This window comes from Chenopodium album, chromosome 11 (genome assembly GCF_948465745.1).
Source record: "Chenopodium album chromosome 11, dcCheAlbu1.1, whole genome shotgun sequence".
NCBI lineage: Eukaryota > Viridiplantae > Streptophyta > Magnoliopsida > Caryophyllales > Amaranthaceae > Chenopodium > Chenopodium album.
The window spans coordinates 43,709,207-43,724,648 of record NC_137844.1 but is presented as its reverse complement, the minus strand read 5'-3'; the positions used below and the strand labels follow the sequence as shown (position 1 = coordinate 43,724,648).

The 15,442-nt window shown below is 34.9% G+C and overlaps 1 protein-coding gene across 1 annotated transcript; it reads right to left on the bottom strand.

Moving 5' to 3' along the window:
• Positions 1-3,716: 3,716 nt before the first annotated feature.
• LOC145567588 (uncharacterized) lies at positions 3,717-7,211 on the bottom strand. The gene is made up of 3 exons (XM_081626898.1): positions 6,868-7,211; positions 4,337-4,419; positions 3,717-4,246 (listed from the first exon to the last, which is right to left on the bottom strand). The coding sequence occupies exons 1-3, from the start codon at positions 6,956-6,958 to the stop codon at positions 4,064-4,066; spliced, it is 357 nt and encodes a 118-aa protein (XP_081483024.1). The 5' UTR covers positions 6,959-7,211; the 3' UTR covers positions 3,717-4,063.
• Between the last annotated feature and the right edge of the window lie 8,231 nt (positions 7,212-15,442).

Here is a 15,442-nt window from a genome sequence, read left to right as displayed (position 1 = left end):
TTGCTAAAGTTGATATTGTTACTGTTGTAAGCATTTGGTGAAGAATTTCAAGGTGCACTTCCCTGGACTTTTGATGTTCCAGCTCTTTTGGAAAGCAGCTGGGGCATACAACCCATTCACCTTCAGAAAAGCAATGGAAGGACTGAAAAAAGCCAATCCCAAAGCACTAGAGTGGCTATCAAAACTTGGAGCACAGTCAACTTGGTCAAAACATGCTTTTAACCCAGCTATTAAGTGTGACACAAACAAGTCTAACTTTGTGGAAAGCTTCAATTCCACTTTGGGGGTTGATAGGTACAGACCAGTGTTGACTCTCCTTGAAGGTACAGTACATGTGCAATCTTATTTTTGTCATTGCATTTATTTGAGCAAACTTATTAATAATGTAAATATTGCAGGGATTAGGAGGGTGACAATGGTAAGGATGGCTACAAGAAGGGAAGTTTGTGAGGGATGGGTGGATGACATCTGTCCTAACATCATGAAAAGGATGCAAGTGATAAGCCATGAATCAAGGAGTTGTAAATGCCTAAAGTCTGGAGATGGGGAGTATGAGGTGTTGGATGGCAAGTCAGTTCTTCCTGTGAGCCTTAAAGAACTGACTTGTGCTTGTAATGCATGACAACTGTCTGGACTACCCTGCAAACATGCAATGAGGGCCATACTACATGCCAGTGATGACCCCAGAAAGTACATAAGTGAGTGGTACTCAGTCAGGAGGTATAAGCTCACTTATGGAAACTCCATAAAGGCTATACCTGATGTGGAACAGTGGCCTGATAGTCAGTATCCAGAATTAGCTCCACCAGCTATGAAACGAGGGATTGGAAGGCCAGCTAGAAACAGGAGAAGAGAGGAAGGAGAGCAAGCTAAGGGCAAGAGATCAAGGACTGTGAGATGTGGTAAATGCCAACAATTTGGTCATAACTCACAAACTTGCCAAGGTGGCTTAACTGGTAAAAAGAAGGCTGCAATGGGTGTTGAATCACAATCTCAAGCCAAGAAGCAAACAAAAAGGAAGCCAAAGGGTGTTTCAGCAAGCCAACCAGATCCTTCAACAACAGCAACTTCCTCACAGCCTATAAGGATGTCACCAAGGACTAAGAAAGCAAGAACAGGAGTGTCAGCTTCACAACCTGCTTAGTTTGACAATGCATGCCAGTAGTTTGGTTTTTTTTGCTTGTACATTTATCAGATAACAGTGACTAGCTTTTTTTCTTGCACTTGTGTTAGATGACAGTGACAAAAGGGGTTTTTTTTTGGACATCTATAACTGTTGTTCTGAATGCAATGGTTTTTTTGGACACATGATTGGAATATATTTGCTTTTATGCCTTTCTTTCATACTGAGACAAATCAAACTAGCATTGGATCAAATTTGAATTTTATTCATTAAAAGGGTGATACATTACATTCCATCTTCAAACAACACCATAATTCCCTAATCATTCAAACTACATTACATCGCAACATAAAACAGAAGGAAATACATAATAAGAGCTACTGTCACAATCACTTTAATGAAATTAACCAGTTCATCAAGCCTGCCAATAACAGCAACAACACCATCTTGTTCCGCTCCAAATTCAGCAGCTTCAGGTCGAATTATGTCCTCTTCCTTCACCCAAGCAAAGAAATCGCAAACCCTATACTTGAAGAATAATCTTCGAGGATTCTTCGCAGTCTCTGAGATCTTCACAGCAGCGATTTTGGGGGGAACACACTGACATCGAACAAGCTTCACCCAACCTATCCTATCTTCCATGGTTATTGGTCTGAAAGAGGAGGACGAAGAACGCGAAATTGGCATGCTCATTCAATTGGGAATTTGCACAAAATTGGCAGAGAAATTGAGATTGAAAAAAGTAGGGTTCATAAAATGTGAAAATTGGGGAAAAATTGGGGGAAAATTGGGGAAATCGATTTAAGAGGGAAATGGGAGGGAATTGGGTATTCACAGTTGGAGGGAATTGGAAATTAAGGGCAAATTAGTCATTAACTATATACTTAACTAGGGTTACAGTATAAATTAGTCATTAACTAAATAATTAACTAGTTAATTTTACCATTTGATTAACATAATAATTTGAGGTTTACCATAGATATTTACAAAAAATACTGTTTACCACTGAGAAAAGTAATTAGTTAAGGTTTACCATTGAGAATTTCCCAAAAAAAAAAAAGTCATGATATTCATTATAAATACTTCCTCCATTTTTTTTTTTTTACTTGCATCACTTTAGATTGCACAAAGTTTTAAGAGAGTAATATAATATTATGATTGGGTAAATAAATTATTATAGTAAAAATAAGATGGGATCATGAAAGAGAAAGTATGTGAGAAAAGATAAATATTTTTTTATTATTTTAGTGGGGACCATAGAAGAGAGAGAAATGATAAAGTAAGTTGAGTGGGGTTTAAAATAATAGAGATAAATGATAAAATATAGTATAAAGTTACCAAATATAAAACACCCTAAAAAGGAAAGTGATGCAAATAAAAAGAAACGGATGGAATATAAGTTATGTTCTTTCCATCTTTTTTAAACTAATTTTAATCTGAGTACTCCCGGGTATACCATGACATGACTAGCTTTTTTAAACCCAATGGGTCCGAACGGGTCTTAAGTCTATAGGTCAAAAGAGTCTATCATTTTAAAATAGGTTTGGATCAATGGAGTCGCATCCATTCTTCATTTGCGATTTGATTACTTCAATAAATTCAAATTGGTTCTTTGATTAATATGAGAGTCTCTTATAGATTCAAATTACAATTGTTGTAGTTATGTGTTAAATTATTTTCAAAATTAGCATACTAGGATTTCAAATTATTATTATTATTATTATTATTATTATTATTATTATTATTATTATTATTATTATTTATCTTGGTAGCTTGTAAGTACTTAACATTCCTCGGTGTTCCTGCAATGAATCATCTTTACAGTTCCAAACTGTTGCATAAGCATTATCAAGGTACGATGTGCACGAGTATATTATAGGGCTGGCAATGGATCGGAGGTGGATTAAGGATCGGGTGGAGCTTAATCCACCTCCATCCGCCAACGATCCATCCATCATCTAACCCATCCATCACCACTTAATTCTTCATCCACATCCAATCCATCCATCATCCGCGGATAAATAGGGTGGATCAGGTGAATAACGGGTGAAATAAAATACACCATCCTTTAGTCATAATACTAATATACATAAACTAATGACTTGATATATAATTGACAAAATCTTTAAATTTTTCAACATTCACACTATTATACAAAGTTTAACTTATATTACTAGTATATATGAAATATATACTTATGTAGTATTACAAATAGGTAAAAAAATATTTGAAATTTTGTAAAAAATATAAGCGGATGGATGGATGGGTCGGGTAATGGATGGATGAAGCTCCACCCGAATCCGACGCAATCCATCCATCATCCATATAAAACCAATATTTTGTCAGATTTTCATTTAATCGGATCAGATGGTTCGCTTATCCATGGATTCGGGTGAAATAGCCGGCCTTTTAAAACAGCTTGCCTATTCAACTTTTGAAAAAGTGGGAAGGTTACCTTCCTACACAAACTCAATATGGTTGTGTATTATGTGGTTGTTTCATTATGGGCAATTAGCTAGTAATGAAATTCTAATATTCCCCTGGAGAGGCGAGATTTCTAACACTTTCCCTCTTTTTCTTACCTTAATATAAATAAACGAATAAAAAAGTAATAAAATTCTAAGGTCGAAGTTTAACAAGTTATAATGAAGTCAAATAGATAGCCTAATAGAGTCGCCAAAATTTTATATTCTCTAAAAAGGCTCATCCCTATTTTTCTACTAACACATACATGAACTTGACCCTAAGAAGACTAGTAGGAGAGTAAAAACGAAGCTTACAAATGGTAAACACTTACCACATCTGGGGCTCCATCCTACTCCTTGCACACAAACTGGATGCAATAAAAGTAGGAGTGGGCCCCACGTAATACATACGAAATAATACACGTCTATATAACTATAGGATATGGTCGATATCTCATGACTCTTGGCACAATAATCACCTATGGCAAATACATTTGTAACGATATGCACTGTTCAAAGGGTCATTGCCATCAACCGGAATCTGTTCAGCCCGGCACCTGTATTTGCATCCTTTGCACTCATTATAGGTACATGTTGGTGCAGTTGATCCTATTAACATACCCTTTGGCTTTTGGTCTTTGGATTTATCATGAGCTCCCTATTGTCCAAATGTTTATAGATTAATGAAAGAACCAAAAGATAGAGACAAGATATAACGAATTAAAGAACACAAACCGAGTTTCTTTACCTGAAACTGTAATTTCCTAGCAGATAGATGTAATCTCGATGCTATTGTTTGACTTTCATTTGATGTTGAATGCAAGGCAATTACTGCACAGTTAAGTGAGAATTTAGCAATTTGCTCCAATTACACTAGGCAAGCAGATAGACAAACAAAGGAAGACTAACATAGCAAACCTATTAAAAAAATTTCAAAGAAACATAAGGAACCTGGACAAGAAAGCTTCAAAACAGCAAGATACGCAATGCAAGTAGAAATTGCCACCCTCTAGGAGAGATCCAAGTCATCCAACAAAGACCAGAATATGTACTTCACACTAGATTACAAATGCTTAAAAAAATTCTTTTAACTATACAGCAAAAACGAATAGAAAAGTTTTATCATTTCAAATTTTAAACCAATGCACATCACAATAGAATCCTCCCTAAACCTGTCCTTCAATATAGGAGAGATGGAGTTTCAAAAACTAAAGGTATGTATAGCACCTTTAAAAACATTACACAGGAAAGTTACATTTATTTACAAGAGTTTTAGCATATAGATAAGTAGCATTTACAAATTAACATTAGAGTTGACAAGTCAGCAGTATAAGAAACAATGGTCAGAGATCTAACTGAGTCGTACGATTCATGATCGATGCAAGTATAAGAAAAGTTATACAACAAGGACTCTAATCCAATAACAGACAATTGTAACTAATACTATGTTTGGATAGCATTTATTAAGGGAAAGGAAAGGGAGGGAGGTATAAAGAAGGGGGAGGAAAGAAAGGGTAGGGAGAGAGTGTACTTCTGTTTTCTATCCTAATCTTTTCAATATTGAAGGATTTGGATTTTAAATGAGAGGGAAAATGTATCATTCCAATTTCCTTCCCTTCCCTCCTTCCATATGCTATCCAAATATGGGATGACAGTTCCCTCCGTTGCTCTTCTCTTCCGTTGCTTCCATTTTTCTCCATCCAAACATAGTGTAAGAAAGGAAATTAAAAACCATGTTTCTTACTGTTTGCACTCAGTGTAAAAAAACCCGTCCACAACAACACTTTGATTCATTCCAAAAAAAAAAAAAAAAAAAAAAAAAAAAAAAAAAAAAAAAAAAAAAAACAGGCTTCTCATATGCAAATTCAGCACATTTCATAGGTGTCTTCAGCATATACTGGCTGCACATCTCTTAGGTTTCTCATATGCAAAAACCAGACCTTTTTGTCTGTAAACTCAGCCTACATTTTCACTATGTAATAATAGAGAATACATGTAATAATTTGTAATGGTTAAGAGTACGGGGCTTTCTAAAACAAGGTCACTAATATATTTTGTCACAAGAATAGTCGTTGTCTCTTTCCTTAACCCTTGAAGGATACATAATTATCACCACATGGTTTCATTATGATTAAGGTATAAATCAGCTATGCAATTAGCATTTTAGCAATATGTTAGCATAATATAATATGGGCTTGTCGTGCTCCTAGCTACAATCACCAACAATTTCCTAAACAGTCGCATGACAATAGAGCTATGCTCAACATAATTATAAAGGTAATTAAACCAATTATATTTAAACCTAATGGATGCACACAATAGTTTTATTTGGGGAAAAAAATTATTTTAAATCCTTGATCTTTTTCATGGACTGTCTCCTTGTCTGTATCTTAAAACAGCCTGCTTTACGACTAAGGGTCAACTGGATGAAACTCTTTCATATTACAAGGGTAAGACACGACCTCCTTACCTCAGTCGGAGGAGGAACTTGGTTTGATGAAGACCAACTCAATAATTTAGTTATTAAGAAAAATAATATACAAAGTTTTGTTAACTACATACATTTAGGAATTTGACAAGAAGATGGGTGCATAGGAAATTGAATTGGGAACTGAAAACTAAAAAAACACTGGTAAGAAGGACAGAGTACTTTGACAAAAGCATATGAATAATTCTGACTAGATGCCAATAAAAATAGCTATATCCATACCGTATCCATAAGGTGGGAGATTAACAACTAGATTAAGACAGGATTACATTCAAAATTACGAAAGATTCTTTAATTACTTCAGCAAAACTATTATTGCTATCTACTCAGCACACCTTGCTAACATAAAGAAAAATAAGTCTTAATCCTTTAGTTTTTTCGCAGTTGAAGCTTGTTTGGAAAATGAGATTTCAAAAAAAAAAAAAAAAAAAAAAAATGTATACCTTGAGGTACATTATAGTTGAGAGCAAGAGGAAGATGTATAAAGTACTACAAGTTGCAATTTCCATACTATAATCAAGTCAAAAAACTTTGGAAAGTATTAGAAATCCCTTTACTGACACCCAAACCAAACACAGACAATTTCCAAGAGAATCATACACCGAATCAGTTTAATAGAGTAAACCACATTATTGAGAAACTCATAGATAAATGAGTGAAACCAAGAAGTCATAAAAACAATGATAGCAGAACAAAACTTCTCTGACTTCAATGAACAAAGAAAACAAAAAAATGCAGCATTACACGTCGTTAAAACACACTGCATACAGAAACAAGGTAAAAATTGTGACCTGAATCAAAGAGCAGTGACGCAATCAAAACCGTCATGAAGACTGAAACCACGACGTTAGCTTGTTCACCCCCGAGCACTGTTGCTGCCATATTTCACACGCTAACTTAAACTAATCTAATCCTCTAGGCAAAGGATGATTATGGCGGAGGATGAGCAAAAGAGGATGCACATATAAAAAGATAACAACGATAAATCGTGGGTGAATAATGACCATTGATCCCATAGCTATAGCAAATGCTGATAATAATAATAGATAAACAAAACAACGAAACACGAATACATACATACGAGGTCCCCCCGGTCCTCCCCGGAAACTGACAAAGGTGGGGGGACTCTCTCCATTCATACTACCAACTAGCAAGTGAAACTCATCATCTATGTAACTAAATTTGAGCTCAATGAACACGCGTTATTCTGATTAATGCATAATTACGAAAATTCAGACAGCATCTTCAGTCTTGTTAATTATTTTGGACCCCAGTTTTTCCCTGTCATTCGGATCCAAAATTTTGCAGCAAATTTGGGGCCCATGAATGTGCGATTGATTATTCTGGAAGTTCATTCAAAGTTCAACGGTAATTCATTCATTCTGACACGTTAGTACTGCCGTTTTCTTCATAATTGAGCTGATTAAACTTCAATTATAGGATTTCAAAGCGAAAACCCTAAATTTAAAATCACAAATTTGAGAACACCTTTAAAATTAAAATATATCTGAATGTAATTATAACAAATTAGACCGTAAATGTGGAAGATTTGAGCAAAGTAAACTTCAATGAAGGGATTTCAAACATAAACCCTAAATTAAAAATTACAAATTCGATAATGCCTTTAAAAATTGGAAACAATGGGATGCAATTTTAACAAATTAGGCGGTAATATTCGAGATTTGAATTGGAACTATGAAGAAACTGTAAATTTAGAATGTGATTGAATTGGAAGCAAAATGGAAGAAGAAAGATCTAGAAATTTACCTTGGTGTAGTCGAGTTTAGCGGTGAATTTCGAGTTCGATGAGGCCAAAATGATTATGGATTCCGGTAGCGGACAAGAGCTAGCGGGGAGAGGCTACATGTTTGAATTTTTCAGTCTCAAATTCTCAATCGTTTATTATAGTAATAAATAAATCATCAATCAATCAATAATATAACTAATATATAAATCTAAACTTTTAGCCAGGTCACGATCAGCGACACTTGACGCTCTAACTTTATGTCAAGTGTCGCGTCACGTTAGATAGATTTAAGAAAAACTATTGTATACACCCGATTTACACTAATATTAGTATACATCGAGCTGTATAAGGGTAACTTTTAGCTAATTTTAGGATAATTTTTTGCCTTTTTTGGGTAACTTTAAACATAATACAATTTTTATATAAATAGACAATAAGAAAAATTTTATAAAGGTAATTTAATTACATTCAATCACTAATAATTTATTTTTAGTCATTTAAAATGTGATTCTTTACTAATAAAGCGTAGATAATTTTTATTTGTATTGGACTAATTTTATGCATATTTGGGTAACTTTTATTCATTTCAGGGATAACTTTTGCTTATTTTAGGGTAACTTTATAACGGATGTATAATATTTTATTGTACATTTGATTTTTTTTAAAAGTTTGTCTAGATTTAAATAGACTTCATAAGATAAAAAAAAGTTAGTTTAGAATTCTATTTGGATAGAATTTTAGGATAAAATTGTTAATTTAGAGTTTTATATTGGATAAAATACCAATATTTCAGATATACATATTGAATTATAATTTTATTCAAAAAAATAATAAGATTATTATTTTCAAAAATTATCATATAAATTTATTTTTTAGATCATAATATTTTTTTTGGAACGAAGGAAGTAGTTTAAAGCGTAAAACATACACTTATAATATATATTAATCGGTTAAAATAATATACTTCACAATCTAATAGAATTTTATTACTATGTAGACCTGTCAGTTAGTCGGGTCATGAGTCATATCAGATTGGATCACTTTAGGTTACGACTCAAGAAATGTTCAACGCTTGCCCAAAGTTTTGGGTTCGGGTCAACCAAACGAGCTTTGAACATTTATTTTATTTAATTTATCTTTTGCCATTTTTTTTTTATTTTTTTAATGTATTAAATCGAACATTTCTACCAACATTATTATTAATCATTACATGCCTACTACATAGCAAATTGTTACAAAAGCACATCAATTCCTAACTAATTTTGTATCAATGACATATTTAAAAATTTGATATATATATATATTAAAAATTTATCTTAAAATTCAATAAACCGGGTATCGCACGGGGCACAAAACTAGTAATCAATATATAACTATATATATACACTAAAAGACACACCAGCAATGACAAGTGTCATCTCTTGGTGTGTCCTGTAGTGTGGGTTTTTTTTTTTTTAAAAAAAAAAGAAAAAGCCTGTTAGGAAACAAATTTTATACATAAATAAAAGAATAAAAAAAAATTAATATATCCTTACACGGTATATATATAAGTCTATTGGTGAAATATACCGTACATAAATTTACATATGTGCATATATTAAAATATCTATTTTTGCTAATATAAATTCTTCATAATAAATTCATGATACGAAGTAGTACCTAGATAGTTTTTTTTTTTTTTTTTAAAAAAAAAGAAAGTATAGGGTTGATTAAATAATAGTTATTGAAAATTACCGTGCATGGCACGGGACCTAACTTAGTAAATAAATAACTATGAAGTAAAAATAATAAGGTATTGTTTGGTTGACATAGAAAATACGGAGTACTCTGTAAATTCTCATTGGAAATTCATTTCATGGGAAGATTTTTTCGTTGTTCACTAACGGCTGATACACATACAATTGTTGTATATGGTCTCAACATACAACACTAATGAATATTTGCCTCATCACCATATAAAGAGCCTAGGTTGCTCTCGGTGATAAACTTTTTTGTACTTTTTTATTTATCTCAATGACATTTATGTTATTATGTTCAAAATTGTTATGCCACATAAGAAAATCCAAAAGCTTGTACTATTGACGGAGTTTAAAACGAATTACCCAACCTAGATCTTCCTCTTCCTCCTACTAATTGTTATGGGTCATTTTGTACGACTGTTGACTGACATTGACAACCAAGACTAAAATATACAAGACCAAATCGAGATGGTTATGGGTGCTCCCTAAAGTCATGGAAAGAATATCTACCACTAAGAACAAGTCCATTGAAGGCGGTGCACGTATGTGTACTCAAAGCTCTCTACATCCATTAGAAGACCAAGGAAAGGAATTAACCGCCGCTCCAACTTTTATGGAGGACACCCCTCACTACTCTCCAACAACCTATCCAAAGCCTTATAAATAGAAAAGTCTTCCTCCCCTAAACTCCATACACATCCCCACGTAACTAACCCTCTATACAATTACATACGAATGATTACCTAAGCCTAAGCCTCCCCACTCCACCTATTGCTTATACGGAAATATTCTCATGAGCTTAGTCCACATATATATACTCCATTACAAAAGCCATACCAGCCATGTAGCCTTATTACTTCTATGCTATGATACCTATTCTTATTAACCAATAATCCATTTGCACAACTCACTAACTTTGCTACTATATTTAATCCTCAAGTACAACTACAAATATAAGCTTCTACCAATGTTAATCTAATTATCCTCATGCCAGACTATGAGAGATATGTATTTCGTCTACTCGTATTTATCTACATTATAGTTTATATATATCAAATGTACAATGTAGTTGTAATCATTGGCTTTATCACTTTATGCCATATTGTAGTGAATTGGTGGACTCATTGCCACCCGCGGCTTTTACCCATTTTTATTGGGGTTTTTCGCGTCACCATATCATGTCTCCTCTCTCACTCTTTATTTTTCCGTCATTTACTTTTCACATTTTACTTTCGTGATTTTAATATAGTTGATTTGTAGCTCCTATCCCACATCAAATCCTAAGTCCAAAATTTAGCATAAATATTTTGGCGCCGTCTATAGGGATACAACTTGATTAAAATCTCATCCCCACAAAAAATCCCTCCAAACACACTCAAATCCATATCTATCATCAAGCTACATCTACTTCCATTCATAGTGATTTCGACCATTTAAGAATTATCTGTCATCCCAACATCATGATAGCCATCGTCGACAAAAGTCGCCGACGGCGAGATGGTGATCCTCGACCAAGTGATAGCTTAAATAATTTAGGGTCTCCAGCCATATTGGCGTCATCGTCAATTCGACACCAATCACTGTCAATTAGTAATCGTCCTCGTTGATGGAGATAAGCTAAGTGATGTCATAGTGTAGGCGTCAATCGAAGTGTGCCTACTTAACCATGTTTGAATATGCTTAGCAATCATAGGAAGTGGGATTTGACATAATGATTAGGGACGAAGCAAAGTAGGGAGTCGCCAATTAACAAGTTTTTAAGGAACTTGTAAACCGTTCACGGATCACTTAAGGCAACCACGAATAAGGGACAACGATAGACAACAACGATTAACCCGTGAAGGTTACACTCCATTCATAATCCATGAGATTACTAACTCCATATTGTTCGGAACCACGAAAGGAGGATCGGGGATGATGGTACGAAGTGAGTCATGTAGTCACATTTGCCCTTATTGGCCTCTACTTAATTCTTATTGCAAAATGTAATTCCTGCGATCTCAAAGGCGTACAAACAAAGTTTCAATTTCCTCCAAACTAATATTAGGTTAAATTGGTTAAATGTTAATGCAACATATAATTCTAAGTATTGTGATCACTTCAATTGACAACAAGATTAAAAAAAAAAAAAAAAAAAACCCTAACTGGTCGCCCAAATTATCTTATTAGTTGTGATTCGCAATTACATATTGACGGAGTAAAATTCTAGGTCGTTGGATTCTAAAACTCTCTCGATCAAACAAAATTTATAACCAAACCTACTCCTAGCAAAGGGGTAAGTCCGAGTCAAACCCAAGGGAATGGAGGTAAGAGCTATGACCTTAAGTCACGCTATTCCGAAGTCTAGGTAAACGGTTTGGTCTAAAACAAACTAATCAACACCACTATATGAATATGAAAAACGATAGCAAGGATACTAGCTAGGGAATTAGGATCCACATGCATTCTCGACAATCATGCTAATTGGATAGGAAATCAATCAATCGAATAATGCGACGGAAGGTAGTAAATGCAATCAAAAGCACTTGAAAAGCTATTTCCTAGGCGTCAAACTAGTGGTCTCTATGAATGACTATCTTAAGAACATCACGAGTCAAGTTCAATCGATTAGAGTAGCTTCCAAATCAATGTGTCGTATCAATGAAAACTACAATGCAATCTAGCTTGACAGTTAAGGTTGATCACTCCTCAAGACAACAAACACATGCACAATTTCTACCAACCAATTTAATCACAATATCAAATCAATCAAAATCCCCCAATTAGCTATGAATTATCACTCATACATGCTTCACCACATCCCTAGCACTACAAGAAAATTGTCTTTTCGTAGCGATTATTTTGTAGTGATTGTACATTCTCTACAATATGCAATATGTTTGTGGAATAATTAAGGAAATCGTATCATTTTACAATCGCCATGGTCTCCCCAAATAAAATCGATACATATCCACACTATTTTTGCACATTTAAAAAATTATGACAATCGCCACTAAATCCCAAAAATCAATACGAAAAGCCTTTTCTACACTAGATATATAAATATTGTTTGACAAAGAATACATAAAATATGTCATAGCTTATTAGTGAAACATTTAATATAAGAGTTTGAGGTTGCATGTTCGAATCTTGTAAAGGTCAAAAGTATGATTTTTTTTTTGAAGAAAATGAGTTCAATATTTATAGCAATTATAATCGCTACAATTATCACCACGATTGGATGTAGTTTTTCGTATCGATTATTGAGGCCAACCCCAGCGATATTGAAAAACACTACTAAAGGCTAAGGCTAAGGCAACGGCGGATATTGTATCGAATGATGACCATTCGTTGGGAAAGCTTTTTGTTGCAATTACAATCGATACTAAAGGTTAAAATAATCGCTACGAAAAGCTTATTTTCTTGTAGTGTAGCAAGCAATCTACTCACTACACATTGCAAAATTGAATAGCAAAACTAAACTAATCACCAATTTCATCATCAACATTGTATTCAAATTATCAAAAATCAAATCAAACATTCAACTAGAATTTCAACCAAATATCAAGAATCAAACACTAAAATTGCCTTAAAGAGTAAAAAATTCTTACAAAACTTTGATCAAAATCAAAGAGGATGAATATTAGAAGTAGCAATCATCAAATCACCAAGTTTCTCTCTCTAAAATCTAAGAACCAAAGATTCCCCAATTTGAGCTTCTCTCTCCAAAAATCTAATCTCAATCAAATTCTAGTCTGATTCACTCTCTAAAAAGGAAGAAAAACTATAAATAGTAAAACTAACAAAGGAGAAGTTAGTTAGACGTCCAAAAAGAACCCGTACAGGCACGCCCTCTCCTCATAATGCGCAGCTGCAGAGAAATGGGTACGAAACGAGAAAATAGGGCTGCGCGCCCGCAACCCTGCTCTGCGCGCCCGCGCCTAGGAGCAGGGCAGCTTCTCTCGAGCGTCCATCGATGCCTCCGTGTGCTCTACTTGATGAACATTGGGGGTGTCAGTTTCCAAGGACTCCCACGATGGGTTCAACACCATTTTTGATGCCCACGTAGCTTGAGAGCGCGGCCTAAAAGGCTTGGACCTTGCACCCCTCAACACTTAAGCTTTAAAGGAAGAGACCGAGCTTGCATCTTGAGCCTTACAAATCCAGAGAAAAAGCCATGTGATGGGCGTTAGAACGGTCGCATATTCCACACTCAATCAAACACATTTATAAGTAAACATCTTACAAAACAAGCACAATGATAAGTAAGAGTTCGGTCCACAAGGAACGGGATATGAATGCTAAAGATCTTGGCACTTAAGCTAATTCGAAGTCTTTTGTTATTGGAGGTTCGTCAAGTAGACAAACAAACTATATTTCTAATTCAAGTAATTAAAGACACTAGGGAATGAGATCCACTCAACCATGGCAATTAGGCAAATTGGGAGTAAAATAGACAAGAGATAGCAAAGACTATATGCAAGATCAACCTCATGCAATTAGGGAACAACTCACACTACTAAACTTAGATTCTTCATTAGTTTAGCAATAGAAGATACATAATCAAATTGCAATAAGTAATGTTATACTCAATTCACATTTCCATGTCAAACTAAGCATACCATGCTATCAAGTTCCTAAATCAAGGGTAGCTAAACCTATCATGAAGAACTAACAAGCAATCTCATACAATTAATTTAATTGCAAATCAAACATCGAAACTTCTCCCACATTTACATAACTAACCAATAGGTTGAGCTTCACCCAACCCCTAGCAAGAGGACTACTCACAACTCATCTTAAGTAACATGCAAGCAAGGGTTAGGGTTCTAATTACTTCAATAATTGGGGAAAAGTGATTAACTAATGAATAAACTATCATCCAACAACAAATTATCAAGAACTAAAGAGATTCAAGTGACATGCAAATACAAAATAAAATCAGAAATTAAATAGATGGAGGTGGAAGAAGTTACTAATTGAAGCTTCAAATGTTGAATACAATGTGCCAAACCTTGAGAATAATCCTTGAAAATCACTATTACAATGATTAATTTGATGAAAACTAAACTAAATTACCAAAGTGGATTGTTTCAAACTAAGAGGAGATATTAACTATTATGCTACTGTTGTCTGCCTCTCAAATGAACTAAAGGGTAAGTATTTATACTCCCTGAATTACATAGGTTAATCCGTCAAAATAAGACGGATTTCTAGTGAGGAGCGCCTGCTCCTAGATGAGGAGCGCCTGCTCCAAACAGCTGGGCGCCCACTCCTTCTTGCTTCAGAGAAAGTCAGATTTGAAAGGGTTGGGGAGGAGCACCCGCTTCTCACGGGGTGCACGCCCACTCCCCTGTTCCTCAGCATAGGGCAGGTTCAGCTTGAAGGAGGAGGAGCGTCCGCTCCTTAGTTAATGCACGCCCGCTCCTCACAGGCCATGAGAAGGGCAGAATCTGCTGGAGTGGCTAGGAGCACCCGCTACTAATCCGGTTTACGCCCGCTCCTAGCAGGCTCAAAACTTGGGCAGAATGTTGTTTATGATGAAGGAGCACCCTCTCCTGGAGTGGTGCACGTCCGCTCCACCAGGAGCGGGCTATCCTTTCTTAGATTTCTTGCCTTGAAAGCCATTCCAAGCTTTAATTGCTTGTTAAATTGAGTTATAACACCTGCAAAACATGGACAAACACATACAAAGAGGGGGCAAGGCCGAGACACAACTTTTATGTACAAAACAAGTTAGAAAGAAGGGAAAGGATAGAAAAACCAAGTTAAAATCACCACAATAAGTGGTCAAATAAACCACTTATCAAATCCCCCCAAGCTAGCCAAATTCTTGTCCTCAAGCAATTCACATTGCCCAAAAACAAACCAATAGATCGATTTGCTCAAAGAAAAGCACAT

Coding starts and splice junctions, on each gene's coding strand:
- LOC145567588 (XM_081626898.1), bottom strand. CDS start 6,958: ATGGCAGCAACAGTGCTCGGGGGTGAACAAGCTAACGTCGTGGTTTCA. Junction 4,420..6,867: donor GTCACTGCTCTTTGATTCAG/GTCACAATTTTT, acceptor TTAACTGTGCAG/TAATTGCCTTGCATTCAACA. Junction 4,247..4,336: donor CTAGGAAATTACAGTTTCAG/GTAAAGAAACTC, acceptor TTTGGACAATAG/GGAGCTCATGATAAATCCAA.